General features: G+C 36.2%; 1 protein-coding gene across 5 annotated transcripts in view; it reads right to left on the bottom strand.

The window, feature by feature from the left end:
• The window catches only part of Enox2 (ecto-NOX disulfide-thiol exchanger 2), a 288,838-nt gene that overhangs the window by 17,873 nt on the left and 252,849 nt on the right, over positions 1 to 18,116 (bottom strand). For all 5 annotated transcript variants that reach the window (XM_071606302.1, XM_071606301.1, XM_027940058.2 and 2 more), the window contains one exon: positions 15,371 to 15,485. In XM_071606302.1, the coding sequence (XP_071462403.1) occupies positions 15,371 to 15,485 (115 nt within the window). The remainder of the gene's footprint in view (positions 1 to 15,370; positions 15,486 to 18,116) is intronic.

Consider the following 18,116-nt stretch of genomic DNA (forward strand, 5'->3'; position numbering starts at 1 on the left):
CAAAATCATATACATATGATTTTATATTTTTATCTTATAAAATCCAGCAATCATTCTTTTACACCAAATCCAGTATTTATCCAAATTAACTGAAAGAAAATGTCTGCACAAAAGTAAATATACATCTGTAAAAATGTATATTTACAGAATCTTTATTAATTGTCGAAATTTGATGCAACAAAGTTGCCCTCAGCAGATGAATAGATAAATCATGGTATATCCAATGTGATATTAGTCAGTACTAAAAAGAAATGAATCATCAAACCATGAAAATATATGAAGGAAACTTAAATATATAGTATTATTAAATGAATGCTGTCAATCTGCAAAGGCTACATATGATATGATGCCAACCATATGGTGATCTGGAAAAGACAACACTGGGGAGATAGTGAAAAGACAGTGGTTGTTAATGGTTAACATTAAGGGAAGGACGAATAGGCATAGCACAGAGGATTTTTAGAGCCATGAAACTATTCTGTATGACATAAGCATGTAGGATACATCCCATTATATATTGGACAAAACCCAGAGAAGGTACATCATCAAGAGTGAACCCTAATGTAAACTATGGATTTTGTATGCTTAATGATGTGTCAATGGACTTATTGAAACAAATGCACCATTCTGGTGGGAGAGGTTGATAGTGGGGGAAGACTTCCTTTTTTAGGGACAAGGATAACACTCTGCTTTCTACTCAATTTTTCTCTGAATCAAAAACTGCTCTAAAAATAGTTTGTTAATAAAGAAATAAAGACACATGGGGGAAACCTAGGTTAAATTTAATTATTTATGTGTTTGGGTACATTCTCTAAGGTCCAAAATTATAAACCTATTTCAAAATATTTAATTAGGAATTTTCATTAATTCAACAAACATTTATTGAGTGCCTTCTATATTCCAGGCTTATGACTATTTAAAAATTGTGATCCACTAATCTCTATTGTTTACATACTATATTAATGGAAATATTTGTAGTTTCTTTCTTCTCCATCTTTTTTTTATAGAAATGTGGGGTACTGAACCCAGGGCCTTGTTGCATGCTAGGCAAATACTCTTCTACTGAGCTATACCCTCAGCCCACTTTTTTGATTAATATCAGGAAAAAATCCCAGAAAAAGAGATATTATCAAGATGGATCAAAAGTTAAAACTGTATATTAAACTTATAAAGAAGTTAAAAGGCAATTTGACAAAGATGTGGATTTTCTCAGCTACCTATGCACAGGGACTCTGGGTTTAAAACAGGGAAAAAAGTAATAAGAAATCAAACCATTGAAATTTTAAGTTGTAAAAGGTATAAGACATATTTTCTTTTTTGACTTAATTTTAAAAAGTCTTTTTAGATGTATATGACAGTAGAGTGTATTTTGACATGTTATACACACACAGAGTATAACTTTTTCTAAGTAGGATCCCATTCTTGTGGTTGTACATGATGGGGAGTTACATTAGTCATGTATTCATATATGAACATAGGAAAATTATGTCCGCTTCATTCTAGTCTTTCCTATTCCCATCCCCCTTCCCTTCATTTCCCTTTGTCTAATCCAGTGAACCTCAGTTTTTCCCTCTCCACCCTCCCTTTCTGTGTGTTAGCATCCACATATCAGAGAGAACATGATAGTCTCTAGTTCCACCCATTTACCAGCAAATGCCATAATTTCATTCTGTTAGAAGTGTTTTCTAGGGCTGGGGTTGTGGCTCAGTGGTAGAGCACTTGCCTAGCATGTGTGAAGCACTGGGTTCGATCCTCAGCACCACATATAAATAAGTAAATAAATAAAATACAGGTGTTGTGTCCATCTACAACTTAAAAAATTTTTAATAAAAAGTGTTTTCTAGCTGGCCAATGGCTTAGGAGGCTGAGGCAAGAAGATTGTGAGTTCAAAGCCACCCTCAGCAAAAGCAAGGCCCTAAGCAACTCAATGAGACCCTGTCTCTAAATAAAATAAAAAATTGGGCTGGGGATGTGGCTCAGTGGTCGAGTGCCTCTGAGTTCAATCCCTGGTACCCCCCAAAAGTGTTTTCTTTCTTTAACCTTTGTTTCTTTGTTTATGTGGCACTGAGGATCAAATCCCGTGCCTCATACATGCTAGGCAAGTGTTCCACAACTGAGCTGCAACCTCAACCCCAAGAAATGTTTTCTAAAGGGATTTCAAATAAAGATTAATTATTCTCTATATAAGGAGGGGAAAGAAGTTGTGATATACAAAGGTGAAATATATAGAAGAGAACTGAATTCTGAGGGGAAAAACAAAACAAAACAAAACAAAATCCCAAACACCCTATTCCTAAGGGGAAGCTGCCTTTAGGAAGCACTGGGTTTAATTCAATGCCTTGAACCTAAGGGTTTTCCTAAAACTATTAGGTACTTATGTAGGTCTCTGTGATCAGATTGTCTATCCACAGCAGAGAGAGGCAATGTACTTGGAAAGGTTCTGCAGAGAACTATCTTTAAGTAATCTCAGTATCTGTGGGTGGCCATGCAATTATCCTGATATGGCAATTTTAAATCTCTCATTTTAATTTAAAAAAATTACAAAAGACCTTTGGTATGACACTTTCATTTTATGTTTGGGTTTGTTAAAGATTTTAATTCTTGGTGTAATTACACAGATTTTATGTCTTTGAAGAGAAAGCCAACAATACAAAGACTTGGATTCCCAGCACTCCAAATACTATCTATTCTTGCCTTCTCCCAACTTCTGGGATACTTTCCATCAGAAAGGCAGTATTTCTATCATAACACCAAAGGAAGATGCTACGAGTTATGGTGATTGTATATACAAAACTGTGTAGAAAAAAGGGCAACTATCTGCCAAATAAAGGCAGAAATATTTGCTTTGCTTGTTGAGTCAGTACCAAGGACAGCATCTTGATCTGAAGTCTGGCTGAATAGCATAAAGGTTTCTCTGCAAATCAAGTGAATCCTACAGATAGACAATTATTTACTTCTGCTTTGGTTTGCACGTTTGTCCTCTGGCAGTCCATATGGCTTAATACAAAATAGTTACATTTTGTTTTCTTCCTTTTGTTTCTTTTGTACTCCAGGTCAGTGATTATACTCATGTTCTACATGTCACAATAGATACATGGACAAGAAAAGGGCAGAGATTCAGAATGGGTTAGAGGCACTTTCTGTAGTTTAAATGCAAAACATTTTCCCTCTGAGAAAATGAGGAGAGATTGCTTCTGTCCTGCCTGGGGGAAAGGGCATGCAAGTGAGCAGCAATGCATACCTGTAGCCAAGTGGGAACAGATAATAATCTTCTCAGTTTGGACCTGTCACTAAGAAAAAGATTGTTATCACCTATAATGTTACTGAGGGGACCTTCCCTACAAAATGTATTTCCCACTCTCTGAAATGTAGGTTTTTGTCATTTTAATGAGGACACCAAGTCTTTCCTTTCAGATTTAATATTAATTGGGCCCATTTCTGAAGTTGCAGTTCTTTGTACATTGCCAGAACATTGAAAACTTCAATATTCCATTTTAATAACACGTTTGAGTATGTGAATCCATTGGTCCTGGTATTAAAGAGCATAGTACAGTGAATGTATTCATATCCTGCCATCATTAGTTCTCAGCTTCTCCTTTTTGACTATTTACTCTGTGAGAAAAAAACATTTCTCTTTATGCGGTTTGGTGCTTATTAGATCTGAAGGCTGCCAGTTCATCGTGGCAAAATGAAAGTATGAAGGCAGCTGTGAAAACCTCCTTCTAGAGAAGCTGCTAAGAGCAAAAGCCCAGACATGTTTCTGTACAACAAAAGATCAAAAAGGATTTTTTGTTATTAAAAAAAATTAATGCCTAGGTTTCTTCAGTAGTGTAAGAGAAACAACAAATAACAGAAGTAAAATCAGGGAGTCAGTTGATTTTACAAATTTTCATTATAGTAGATGCTAAAGATGTTTAAAAATTATAGAAGGAAAGAATGTGCAACATTCCTCTCAAGGTTCAGAAGAAAGTTTGAGCCTCAGCAATTCACAAACAGAAAAAGCCTAAAAGAACAAAGAGTAGGAAGAAAGAGAAGGATATGATATGAGTGCAATCCATTGGGACAGTTGCAAACTGGCTCAAGTAAAATCTCAAATGGATTCTCTGACCTCATAATGCCTTGCTTTCTTTGCCTCAATATGTCATTATCTCCACTACAATCAAGCTTCTGCCAGCATGGATGCACCTGAGACCTTGTTGTTTCCCCTCAGATCTCTACATTGCCCCCTCAAACACAGAATCTTCATATGTTAGTTATCCCAATCTCCTCAATCACCAGAAGACTCTGTTCTCTTTCCTTGTTGGAATCTTTAATCTCTTGAATTGGGAAACTTCACCCAGTCCACTAATTGCTTGCATATTCACATGATCTCACTCCTTCCTCCCTTCCTCCCCCCATCTCTTTTCCCTCCCCAGTTCTTTCTCATTTGTGTACCAGGGATTTAACCCAGGGGTGCTTAAGCACTGAGCCACATCCCCAGCCCAGTTTTTCTTTTGAAACAGGGCCTCGCTAAGTTGCTGAGGCTGATCCTGCTTTAGGCTTCTGAGCTGCTGGGATTACAGGTGTGTACCACTGTGCCCAGCCATTAATTGTTTTCTGGTTAAACAGATTCAACTTCAGACTCCCCAGAACCCAGCTTTACTTCAGCCTCCTGAAAATATTTTGCCAGGCTTACCATGCCAGTCCACAACATATGGATGCTGATTCAACACTCTCTGCTCCTTATCATAGGCCTCAGAGAACTCCCACAGGAAGTTATAGACTAAGCAAGCTAGATCAATACAGACTTGTTTTGTTCCATGCTGATGGGTCTCAACTCACATTGACTTCTCCCTTCCATACTTTCCACAGTCATTTACTCCAGATCTGTTCTTTTCTCTTCATGATCTAATTTCTGAATTATTTTTTTAATCAATGGATAACCAATCCCTTATGTTGTTCAGTTTCCCTATCTCTTATCTCAAAGAAGAAAGGTTATTCCCTTCATAAGCAAACTCCATCTGGATTTGGATCACTTTGCATTCTTCTCATCCAGGATTTCACTTCCATAATTACCTGTAAGTAGGCTTTCATTCTCCAGCATTTTCAGTTTTGCACTCTTCATGGTCTCCTTTCCATTTATCCAACAATAACACAACTTAACTTTAAATATGTTACCAATAAAGGATACATTGATATATTATAAACAGCAATGTATAATATAATTATGTCAATGTATCTTATATTTTCCAGTTTATTGGAGTATAAATTTTCAAAATAATTTCTAATAATTCTCTGTATTTCAGAAATGGCTATGATGATATCTTTTCTCTAATTTTGTCAATTTGGGTCTTTTTCATTTGGTTAGTTTGGCTAAGGGTCTATCAATCTTGCTTATCTTTTCAAGAACCAACTATATTGCATTGATCCTTTGTGTTGTTTACTTATTTTCAATTTCATCTTTGATCTAAATTATTTCCTGTCTTCTCCTAATTTTGGAATTAGTGTTTTTTTGTTTTTCTAAGGCCTTGATGTATAACATTAGATTATTTATTTGGGTTCTTTCTATTTTTATGTAGGCACTCAATACTATAACTTTCCTCTCAGAACTTCCTTCATGCTGTCCCAGAGATTTTGATATGTTGTATCTCTGTTTTCATTTGTTTCTAATAATTTTTCAATTTCTCTCCTGATTTCTTCTATGACCCATTCCTTATTTGAAAGTGTATTATTTAATCTCCAGGTGTTAAAATGGTTGCTATTTATCTTGTTATTGATTTCGAATTTCATTCCGTTATGATATGAAATAATACATGGAATTCTCTTCTTTTGCATTTGCTAAGACTTGCTTTGTATCCAAAAATATGGTCAATTTTACAGAAGGTTTCACATGTTTCTGAGAAGAAAGGAAATTAGATTCTTGATGGACAAAATATAGATATCTGTTAGGTTAATTTGATTAATGGAAAATTTTAGTTCTGAAGAGTGTTTGCTTAGTTTGTATCTAGACAACTTATCTATTGATGAGGGAGGTGTGTTGGAATCATCCAGTATTATTGTATCAGGATCTATTTGATTCTTTATATTGAGTATAGTTTTTTTTTTTTTTTTTAACCTACTTAGGTGCACTGACATTTGGGGCATAAATATTTACAATCATTTTTTCTTGTTGGATAATTCCCTTAACCAGTATAAAGTGACCTTCTTTGTCTCTTCTAATTAATATTGGCCTTAAGTCTAATTTGTTAGATATGAGAATAGCTATTCCTGCTTGCTTTTGGTGTCTATTTGCATGGAAAATCTTTTTCCATCCATCCTTTCATTTTCAGCCTGTGGATATCTTTGCCTGTAAGGTGAGTCTCTTATCAACAACATATGGTTGGGCCTTGTTTTTCAAAGTAATTTTCCCAATCTTTTTTTTTGATTGGAGAGTTTTAAGACTATTTACATTCAGTGTTATCATAGAGAGATAATAATTTTTAGGATTCATTTTGACATAATTATAAAAGCATAAAATATAATTTGCTCTAATTCAGTTCCCAGTACTTCCTTTTTCTTTTCCCTCCTCACTCTCCCCATTCCCTTCCCTCTATTTTACTAATATTTATATTTACTTATAGTTTTTAAAAATTATTTCCTTGTGGATACACATAAAGTTGAGATGCACTGTGGTATATTCATATATGTACACAGGAAAGTTAGGTCAGATTTATTCCACTGTTCTTCCCTTATTGCATCCCTCCTCCCTCCCTTTCAATTCCCTTCCTCTAGTCTATGATCTTTCTTCTATTTTGAAGAAATCCCCTCTTTTCTTTTCCTTCTTTTTTTCCCTTTTATTTTGTACTAGCATATGTGTATAAGAGAAAATATGAAATCTTTGACTTTCTGGGTCTGGCTTATTTCACTTAGCATGATGGCCACCAGTTTTATCCATTTACTGGCATATGCCATATTTTATTTATTTTTTCTTTACCTATTCATCTGTTGATGGGTAACTAGGTTGGTTCCATAGCTTGGATATTGTGAATTGTGCTGCTATAAACATTGATGCAGCTGCATTCCTCTAGAAAGCTGATTTCAGATCTTTTAGATATATGTTGAGGAGTGGGATAGCTGGGTCATAATGTGGGTGGTTCCATTCCCAGTTTTTTGAGAAATCTCCATACTGCTTTACAGAGTATTTGTACTAATTTGCAGTCCCGACAACAATGTATGAATATTCCTTCCCCCTTATATCCTCACCAACACTTATTATTATTTGTATTCTTGATATTTACTGTTATGACTGGAGTAAGATGAAATATCAATGTAGTTTAGATTTTTCAGTTCTCTGATTGCTAGAGATGTTAAAAATTTTTAAATAAATTTCCTGGACATTTGTATTTCTTCTTTTGAGAAGTGTATGTTCTGTTCTTTTGTCAATTTATTAATTAGGTTATTTGTATTTTGGATGTTAAGTTTTTTGAGTTCTTTATACATTCTGGATATTAATGCTCTATCTGAGGAGCAGGTGGCCAAGATATTCTCTCATTATGCAGGCTTTAGAGACATTCTTTATCTTAATATTTTGATTTTTTTTCTAATGTTTAATTCAGAATTGATACTCATTTAACTGACTTATTATTTTAGTGAGATTCATTCATTAACTGGCTTTGATATATATTTTTCATTTCTTTTTTGTGAAATATTTCATTGAGGATATTGTGTAGTGCTTGATAGTTACGAATTGTTGGTTTCTGCTTATCATGGAAAGTTTTTATTTCATCTTTGATTCTGAAGGATAGTTGTGCTAGATATAGCAATCTTTGTTGGTAGCTGTTATCTATTTTAGTATATATTATTCTAAGCCCTCAGGGTCTGTGCTGAGAAATTAGTAGACATTATAATTGGCTTACCTCTAAATGTGACCTGCCATGTTTCTCTAGCAACTTTTAAGGTTCTCTCCTTCTTCTAAAGGTTCTCTTCTTCTTCTAAAATGACTGATATAAGTCATTTTAATTGTAATGTGTCTTGGAGGGGATTTTTTTTGACCTTGTGTATTTCAGGTTCTAAATGCCTCTTGTATTTGGATTTCCACCTCATTCTTAAGGTTTGGAAAACCTTTCTAATATTATTTCATTGAAAATGCTATGCATTCTGTTAGTTTGTATTTCAGTGCCTTCCTCTACATCCAAGATTCTTGGATTTGGTCTCTTAATATTATTCTGAATTTCCTGGATATTCTGGTTATAATCTCTTAACATCTTTTGTTTATTGTTGACTCTGTTTTCAACATACATACTTTATTTTTGATAATCTGTTTTCTTCATTGTCTAATCTATTGGTGATGCTTTCAACTTGAATTTTTGATTTGATTTATTGTCTTTCACTTTCAGGATTTCTGTTTGGTTCTTTTTCAGATAATAATATTTCTGATATTCTATGCTAAGGTGGGGAGGTTTCTTATTGAGTCTTCATGATTTGGATTTCACTAGGATTTGGGACCTTTAGAAGATACACATCACTCCTTGGCTTTACCTCTAAGTTTCTCTGAGTATGGTGATAGAGATCATACCAGGCCACCTCTGATACAATTCTAAGAGGACCCCCTCTGATCTTTGGTGTGTTCAGGTTCTGACTAGCTTTCCGGTAGTAGGAATGAGATGAGACATTCTCTAATTGTTACTTAGCCACCAGGTTACTCCTTGTTAGGGGGTTCAGTCTTGTGTGCTCGCCTGAAGAAAAGCCCTGTGTGTCCAGTGCTGTCAAATCCAGTGTAGCTTCCTGCTGTATATTTCCAAGCATACAGGGTATGCCGGTCTAAGGTTGAGGTATTGGAGTCTGGTTGGTGTAGCATTGGGTGGCTTGTAGGGGAATGTAGGGCTGCTGTCCACTCTGGAAGCACACAGGTTGAAGACTAGTGAGCTTGAGTCTTGGCCTATTGGCTGGTGGCTGGTGTCTGTGTGGTGCTCCTCTGTAAGATCCTTTGTTTGGTATACTGCTGCTGGGAGCCATTAGGCAAGTAGGTATGACAATTTCCTTGCCAGCGTACCCCATGTTGCTTAGTGGAAGGACTCCTGGAAATAGGACATTTTGCAGTGACATTGCATGTAGGTGACCTTGCTCAAGGACCAAGGCGGATCCGAGTTTAGGGCGTTCCCGGTTTAGGACTATCCGGGTTTAGGGTGGTTCCAGGTTTAAGATTATTCCTGCTGGGAATAGGACGTATCCTGCTGCCTGAGTTCCCCTTGAGTTCTCACGGGATTCAGACAGTATTTTTTGGGAGACAGAAGCCCAGTGGAGGTGGATTTTGGCAGAGAACGTGGATTTCCCCAGAACGTGATTGTAGACGGCTGGTGTGAGTTCGGGAATAAAGAGTTGCTGTTTGAATCTACAAGCTGTGTGGTGGCTCGTGATTTTGTGCCCAGCCAGACTGTGGCATTTGTGCCCAGCCAGACTGCGGCATACTACTATTGTGAATGTACTGAGATTCTTTACTGGATGCTTCAGGCTATCCTCAGAAAATGCCTTCTGTGGGTGTGTGTCTGAATTAATTAATTGGCAACTCTGAGACTCACAGCTCTGGATCTAGAGGTTCTGGGGCATAGGAACTACTCCCCTGATTGCTATTTTTTTTTTTTTTTTTGCCAGCCAGTGTTAGATAGCCCAACGGTCAGAGTCTGCATGCTTGAAGGTTGCTACATATACTGGTTGTTTCTGTTGGTTGTGGGGTGCAGAGTGTAAGGCTCAGAACTGTCATTGACTGTTGTAAATCAGTGAGGCCCTACTCTCCTCCATAGGGACTTCTTTGTAGCTGCACTATCTAAGCATTTGGTGGTTGCATGCAACTGTGGGGCCTGTGGGTGCAGGCTCTCTGTGGGCAGTCTTGGTACAGAAGCCTCCATACTGCCTGCTGAAGATAACTATGGTTTACTCACCACTGTGATGGGGGTAGAGTGTCAAATGGCCTGACTTTTCCTGAGCTCCTGTGGAAATTGTGGGGAGTGCTGGTTAGCATGCCCCAGGAATGATTTCCTTTGGGGTCAGTTCCACCACATTTCCTTTGTCCAGGGTGAGATGGGGATTTTGGTAGCCTTCACCTAGCAGCAATCCCTCTACAAATCCCTTCTAGAGGGATTACTGGGAAAAAACAGTTTCAGAGATATTCTCCTGGCTTTATTTGTTACTATCTGTTGGTGGGGAAAATCTGTGCTGATTTAATTTCTTCTAGAGAAACTGGCTAGTTGTAGACTCCACAAAATGGCTACCGTGCATGGCAGATTTCTGCCTACAATTTCAGCTGAACTGTGTGATCTCCTTCACTGTCTTTGGTGCTACTGTCCTGTTTTAACTTGACATGATTTTCTTTCCAGCTGTTGTTAAGGAAGTAAGCTTGTGGGTTTTTTCTCTCCCTCTTTCTTTCTTACCCCTCCCCTGATACCACTCTAGTCAGGGTTCAGGGTCAAGGAATTCTTTCCTTATTTTCTGCTTCAGTATCTGTTTGCCACTGGGACTAAAATAACTGCCCAGAACAATTGTAGGGGAGGAGAAGTTTATTTGGGGGCTCATGGTTTCAGAGGTATCAGTCCATAGGCATCAGAGTCCATTCCTTGGGGCTTGAAGTGAGCCTGAACATAATGGAGGAAGAGCATAGCAGAGGGAAGCAGCTCACACGTGGTCAGGAAGGAGAGAGAGAGAGAGAGAGAGAGAGAGAGAGAGAGAGAGAGAGAGAGAAGAGAGAGAAGAGAGAAGAGAGAGAAGACAGAGGAGAGAGAGGAGAGAGAGGAGGAGAGAGGAGATATCTCCACTCACCAGATACAAATATATAACCCAAAGCTACACCCCCAATTCTCACCTCCTCCAGCCATACCCCACTTGTCTTCAGTTACCACTCAATTAATCCCATCAGGTGATTAATTCACTTAATGGGTTAAGGCTCTCATAACCCACTAATTTCTTCCCTGAACCTTCTTGCATTTTCTCACATATGAGCTTTTGGGGACACCTCACATCCAAACCATAACAGTAACCAAATTCCAAGTCCCTTCAAGTCTCAAGTTGTCCAACATTGAGTTTTAGGGTATTTACTCTTTCACCCACCTCTCTGGTCAGCTATTCTTTCACTGCTTCATTTCTGGGCTGTGGTAGGGCCAACAGTTGCTGCCTAGATCTGCTCTGCCATCTTCTAAACCCTCTAACTCCTATGATAACTATTCTTCTTCTACTTCCTCTCGCTGCAAAGTTCTATATTCACCTTTTTGATCTTCTTTCTTTCTCTTGCTGTTCATAATCATTTATTCATATTCTCAGAGCTTCAGTCAACATCTCAACACCACATTTTTCTATTCTTTCAACTTTCTTGAATTGTGACTTGAATACAAATCTTTCCCTTTTCCTAACCATTTTCTATCTGAGGCCTATGTCATTATATAGTACAAATCAGTCCCATCCATCAGTCCATTATGTCAGTTATACTGCTATGGATTGAATTGTGTCTCCTTCATAAAAAAGATATGTTGAAGCTCTAAGAATGTGATTTTATTTGGGAACAGGGTATTTACAGAGGTAATGAAGTTACAATAAAGTCATTAGGGTGGGTCCTGATCCAGTATGATTGGTGTTCTTACAGAAAAGAGAAATTTTGGTAGAGAAAGAGATGCACACAGGAAGAATGCCATGTGAACACAAAGGCAGAGATTGGGGTATTACATGTCAAAGAATGCCAAAGATTTCTGCAAATAATCAGAAGCTAGGGGAGAGACACAGAACAGATTCTTCCTCACAGCTCTCAGAAGGAACCAGCTCTGCTGATACCTTGATCTTGAACTTCTCACCTCCCAAACTGTGAGACAATAAATACCTGTTACTTAAATCTCCCAATTTGTGGTACTTATGGGAGATTTAGTGAATTAACATAAATCCCCCACTTTCCCAGACTAGAAAGCCTACTCATTCCAGGATCTTCCTTCTTTTTCATCATTTATATCCTAATCTCATGCCAAAGATTTTAGTACATTCCTATAAAAATGACTCCCAACATCTTTAACCTTATATTCTCCATTGCTTCCTTTAATTCTACCTTTTCCCCCAGTTCCTATTGCCATCATTCTGTCCCAAACTTCATCATTTCACATCTCAAATCCTATAAAACCTTATGGCTGGTCTTGCTTCATGTACAATTGTCTTCTAAAATGCACAATTCATTCACATTACTTTCATTGTGTTAGTGCTATGCTCAAGATGTGCATACAGTCTCATATTGCCTACTTTACTAAATCTAAACCTGTCATTCATGGTCCCCCAGAATTTGGGCCCTTATTGCCCACTCAATGTTTTATCCCTCTATACACATCACACTTATTTCTGCCTTTGAACCCTGCTCTATTACTCATCCCCCATATCAGATGCTTTCTTACTTTTGTTCCTTTTATCCAAACCTGTTTACTTTTAATTCTCTGATGGATTTTCACCGTCTGTGAATACACTGGTCCACAGTGATATTTCTTGCCCTTGTTGCATTGCAATCAGTACTTTTTAGTTTAGAACCAAGTGATTATTTCTATTTTCAGTAGATTTACACACATTTGCATCTATATTTCCACTAGTTTACAGGACATATTGTTTGATGGTCAAACTCTTAAAGAGAGAATAATGGGAGGTGGAGGATTGGGGAGGAAAAATGAGATCAGATACCAAGGGAAAAGAAAACTTTCACTAGAATAATGAAGGAGAATTAGTCCAAGTCAACATTTTCCAAATAAGCTTTCTGGACCATCAGCATTTAAATCATTTAGGATGCCTAATAAGATGCTGATTCCCAGACACCAATAAAGACCTACTGGATCAGACTCTGCAGCCCAGAAATCTAAAATTTCAAGGGTAATTCAAATGATTCTTACACATACCAATTCTGAGAACCATTAGTCTAATTGAAGAAAGCAGACGATACATGCTGAAAGGGAACAGCTGCTTTACTGAGTACATGTATTTTCCATCATAGCTAACAATAGAATAAAATAATTTCACAATATCGTGATTTGCTTTGGTGTGATTGTCCCCCTTTGCTTTGAGCACAACAGTTCTTTTTTCCATGGAAAAAGTATTTCAAGTACTGCATCACAAATATGGGCTAAGACAGTGTCTGGAAGAAGAGAAATGTTTGCAGCACTCCAAGGAAAGGTAACTGGTTTTACTTTTTTGGGAGAAGTAAAATACAATCAGGGATACACTATAGGGTCCCGGAATTCAAATTTGGTAGCATAGAGAGAGAAGACAACAATTCTGAGACATAGTTGCTTAAGCTTTTAATTGGAACCGAGTGATAGCTAAAACATGTACCTGATTTAGATAAAAATGGAGAATACTCTCACTAGCTCACATTGAGCAGGATTTCTGCAGTTGAGTACTATAGAAGTGAGATAACAGAATTAGATACGATCGAGGGGAAGAAAAATGCACAAAAGTCCTTGAATTAAAATGAATTGAAACCTTCTGGGAGAAAAGCTATTTGGTAAGCTCCATTAAGTCTATTGTAGATAGCTTTATTTGACAAAGCAGCATCCTGGCATGTGGAACAGGAAAGAAAATAGCTATAAGATGATCTGTCAGGGAGTTTCCAGTCTCTAAACGAATAAGATTCTGTGCAGTAGCCAATACAGCTTTTAACTCTAAAGAGATACAGAAGCAAAATGCAATTATATAACCCTAGTAAGTGCATTCAATCTGAATCTCCCACACACCCTCCCCTCCCCCAATAACTCCTCAAACACTGCAATTTATCAAGTGGATGTTCAAAATTATGGTTGCATTTATTTCACAGAAACACTGGATAAACACTGTATACAATATTGTAGATACTGAGGTGGAGATGATTCTATAAATTATAGATTAACCAGCTATAAAACATCCAAGTTATACACTTAAATAATTTGAATAGCTCAATTACCATTAAAGTCTTTTGTTTACTTTGACTATAAATTTATAGTATTTATTTGCAGTAATTACTTTGCTATCCTGAAATGCCAACTAACCACTGATTACAAAGAGTTTACTTAATACACATAGTAGTTTGAATGTTCAGGGATCCAGAAGATGGCAAAAACAGAGGAAATTCAGATTTAACATCAAATGAATACCTCTTTAAAATCATGACTTGCTGTTTTCCTTTCCTTAAGAGTTTCTATTCATGGAGTAAAAATTCTAAGACCACTCAAGTGGATATAGTGTTTCTGACTTCAATATACAAGTACTGGAACCAGAAAACTCATATTTGAATTATAATCAACCAATCTCTTTTCACTCTGCTCCCTCACACACATCAGGGGCAGTATAGCACTGTATATCCAATATCTACCAGAGTACTTGGCATTTAACAGTTATTAGATGAATGAACTCACTTAACCATCACAAATCCTGGTTATATCATTTTTATAATGTACAGATTATAATGTGGAAGCTGAGGGTCAGTGGGGGAGAAGTCCCTCTCAGGTCAAGAAGGACAGAACAGGGGCTAGAACTGAGGTTTCTAACTAGTGCATTTTCCGCTGTACCTTCTTATAATGTAACTCCTAAGATTGTCTGGAATGGTTTCCCTGAAAAGGCTGGTCTTCTGGCTGGTATTTTATATCTACCCATGATAATCTTCCATCCAAGATGGTTCATTATGAAATTGAAGAGCAGAGTATTATCCTATTTTTCAAAAAGTTTGCACAATGGATCCTACTGGGGACTCATACCATGGCTTCTGTCTCACAGTGAGGTCCTAACTATATTAGGTTAAAGCAAAAGCCTTTACCCAGACAACTGTGGACTTCTCTTTGCAGAAGATATGTAGATTGTCATAAGTTACAGATATTTCTCTTTAACTTATGGACCTTCTTTTAACTTTGTGGCTTTTTAAATACAAATATTTAATTTTTATGCAGATATACTTATTAAAAATTATTTATTATTTCTTTTTTGTAGCCTTCACCTCAAATTATAAAACCAACTTCTTCTTTTCATGATTTCTTTTGGTGTATGTATTTTGTTAACATTTAAATCTATATCTGTTATTAATTTCAGTGTAAAGTCAAAGTGATGTAGTATTAACACATGGGCTCTCTCATGCTTTCTATTTCAGAACATGTTATTAACAAATTAAAACCAAAATATAGAACACTGCTGCCTAAATACCTGGTTCTTCTTGGAAAAAAACCACTTTTATTTAGGCATTTCAATGGAAGATTGGGATAAATGAAAACCACAGAAAATCCTATAGACACAATGGTGATATTTAACTAAAGGCCCCATAAATTATTTCTATTTGATGTCCAGTCTTGTGGGTTGATGCCCGTATCTTACTTTGTGTTAAAGGTTTAAAAATATTGCCCCAAAAGATGTTTGCTAAATAAAACAAAACAAACATTTTTACCTGATTCTTCAGTTTCTTTGGTTTCTGTTGTTTCTTCTATTTCATCATCAGACATTTCCATTTCTTCTTCTCGCCTGATTCCCATTAATTCATCATTGTGAATGTTGCGGATTTCCTAAGGTTAAAAAGTATGCTTTTAAGGTAGGAAAGCCTTAATAATGTTGAGGAAATGAGTAGAGTTAAAAATAATATAAAGCAGCTTTTTTGGACATATTTTTAAAATCTCAGCATTCTTTAGGCAAAGGCAAAAGAGCATATTGGACAAAACAGTCTTATTAGAGAAAGCACACTTGGGTATACTGTGTCTTGCACTGAGCTTTCTTTGAAGACCCAGAGCTCTGACAGTCTATGATTCTTATTTCCCTCCCACATTAGAAATTGCTTTTGGACATGAAAGGCTCCTCATCTCTTACTCATGCAGATTTCTGGACTTTTTCTTAAGGTTTTGCCATTTTCACCTTCCCATGTTGGACACTTTAATTTTGCTGCTTGCCATCCTTTTCCCTCTCCTCTTACAGTTTTACTCGACAGAATTCTTAATTGAATTCTTGAAGCTTTAGAAGTTATGGTAAAAATGAGCTGTCAGGAGTAAACTCCTCCCAGACCAACCCTCTCATAGATAATAACTATAATCTTTGAACAAAAACACAAAACAAACCAAAACCTGTAACTCCTCGATGTCTTTGGAGAGTCAACAAAAGCAGCCATATTTTGAAGAGGAGCTGACACTTGGAGGAAGAGAATAGCATAGGATGAGTCTCAATTTTTAAAGGGCTTTTTAGTCTGAGAGCAGACCAGAGTTAGCTATTCACAGGGTGGCTATATTTGTAATAAACAACCCAGTATTTGTGGTCTAAATAACTCAAGGAGAGAGGTCATTGCAATGACAGGCACTAGAAAATGAGGAGGGTATTTCAAAAGGAGAAAATGAGAGAGAAAGAGAGGGAGAGAGGGAGGGAGGGAGGGAAGGAGGGGGAGGGAGAGAGAGAGAATGAGAATGAGAATGAATGAGAATATGCAAGATAGTGAGCACTTCAAATTGTGTATATGAGATCTGTTCAAATTTTTGCATGGCCTCTCATCCATGAGAGCACAGGAATTTTCCACACAGCATAGCTAAGATTAAAATCTCTGAAATGACGTTTTAAAAAAATACTTTTTATAATTGTAGATGGATACAATAACTTTATTTTATTTATCTATCTTTAAGTAGTGCTGAGGATCGAACCCAGGGCTTCACATGTGCTAGGCAAGCACACTATCACTGAGCTATAACCCCAGCCTTGAAATGATATTTAAGCTGCCACCCAAAAGACAGGATTTCCAGCTTGAATTGAAAAAAACAAATTCACCATTAAAACAAAACAAGATCAACAGTTTTAGAAGGACCTAACAAAATTTAGAATCTTTAAAACATAATATTCATACTTATTCAGGACAATGTCCAAAATACTTGATATATGAAGAACTATGATGAGATGGTCCATTTCCAAGAGGAAGGATAATCAGCAGAAACCAACTTTAAAATAATGCAGATGTGGTAATTAACAGACAAAGAATTGAATTAAACCAGCTATTATAACTATGTTCAATGATATAAAGGAAATATGCTCACAATGAATAAAAAGATAGGGAATCTTGGTAGAAGGTCAAAAACTTTAAAAATGAGTCAAAAGTTCTGGATCAAAGGTTCTCTTGTATGAAAATAAGAAAGCCAAGAGTGGTTTGTCTGGAAATTTAAAAAGTAAAAAAAAAAATCTTTTTCTGATATGTATTATATTTTCTGTATTTCTTTTATATAATTGAGTATAGATATAATAGCTGTTTTAATTCCTTATCTGCTGATTATCACATCTGGGTAATTCTAAAATTGAAAAAACACAATACCCAAAATAAAAATAATTGGATGAGCCTAAAAGTAGAATAGAGATGGCAGAATAAAGAGAGAACTTAAATATAGAATAATACATATGTGTTCAATTTGAAGAACATGAGAAAATATATACAGCTAAAAAGATAGATGTCCATAAAATATACAATTTTATAATATATACATATATATTAAAAATTTTAAATAACAGAAGCTGAGAGAATTGTCTGCTTGCACTGATTACTCAAAGGTCTAACCTACATGTAAATGAAATTCCAGAGAGAATTATTTGAAAATATGTGAAGAAATAATGGTTGATAGCTTCTCAAATCTGATGAAAGACACCAATCTACATATTCAAACAGATCAGTTAATTCCAAGTGGGATATGTGTGGAGAAAAGGATGTCTAGGAACAAGAGAAAAGAGAAATTCTTGAAAGCAGAGGAAAACACAACATTATATAGAGAGGAATAATTTCAATAATTTTCATTTCTTTCAGAAATGATAAAACCAAGAAGTCAGTGGAATATTATCTTTAAAGTTTAAATAAAAATATTCATTTGTTCAGAATTCTGTATGCAGAGAAAAAGATAAGTATATTTTTCAAACAAAAGTAAATGTAAGAATTCATCACCAAGAGACCTGTACTATAGAAAATGCTGAAGAAAGTTTTTCATGCTTTAGAGACAAGCTACCTGATATATATAAAGCTCTTCAGGAAGACATGAAGAACATTACAAATTATCAAGATCACACTGGAAAAGTCACATTAGAAAAAGTAAACATGGTAACTGTGCATTTTGGAGCAGCTCAAAATCATTTAAAGGCTACTTAATGCCTGTCAGAGGCCCCTTAGTTCTGAGTTGCAAATTCCT

This window comes from Marmota flaviventris, chromosome X, assembly GCF_047511675.1.
Source record: "Marmota flaviventris isolate mMarFla1 chromosome X, mMarFla1.hap1, whole genome shotgun sequence".
Classification (NCBI taxonomy): domain Eukaryota; kingdom Metazoa; phylum Chordata; class Mammalia; order Rodentia; family Sciuridae; genus Marmota; species Marmota flaviventris.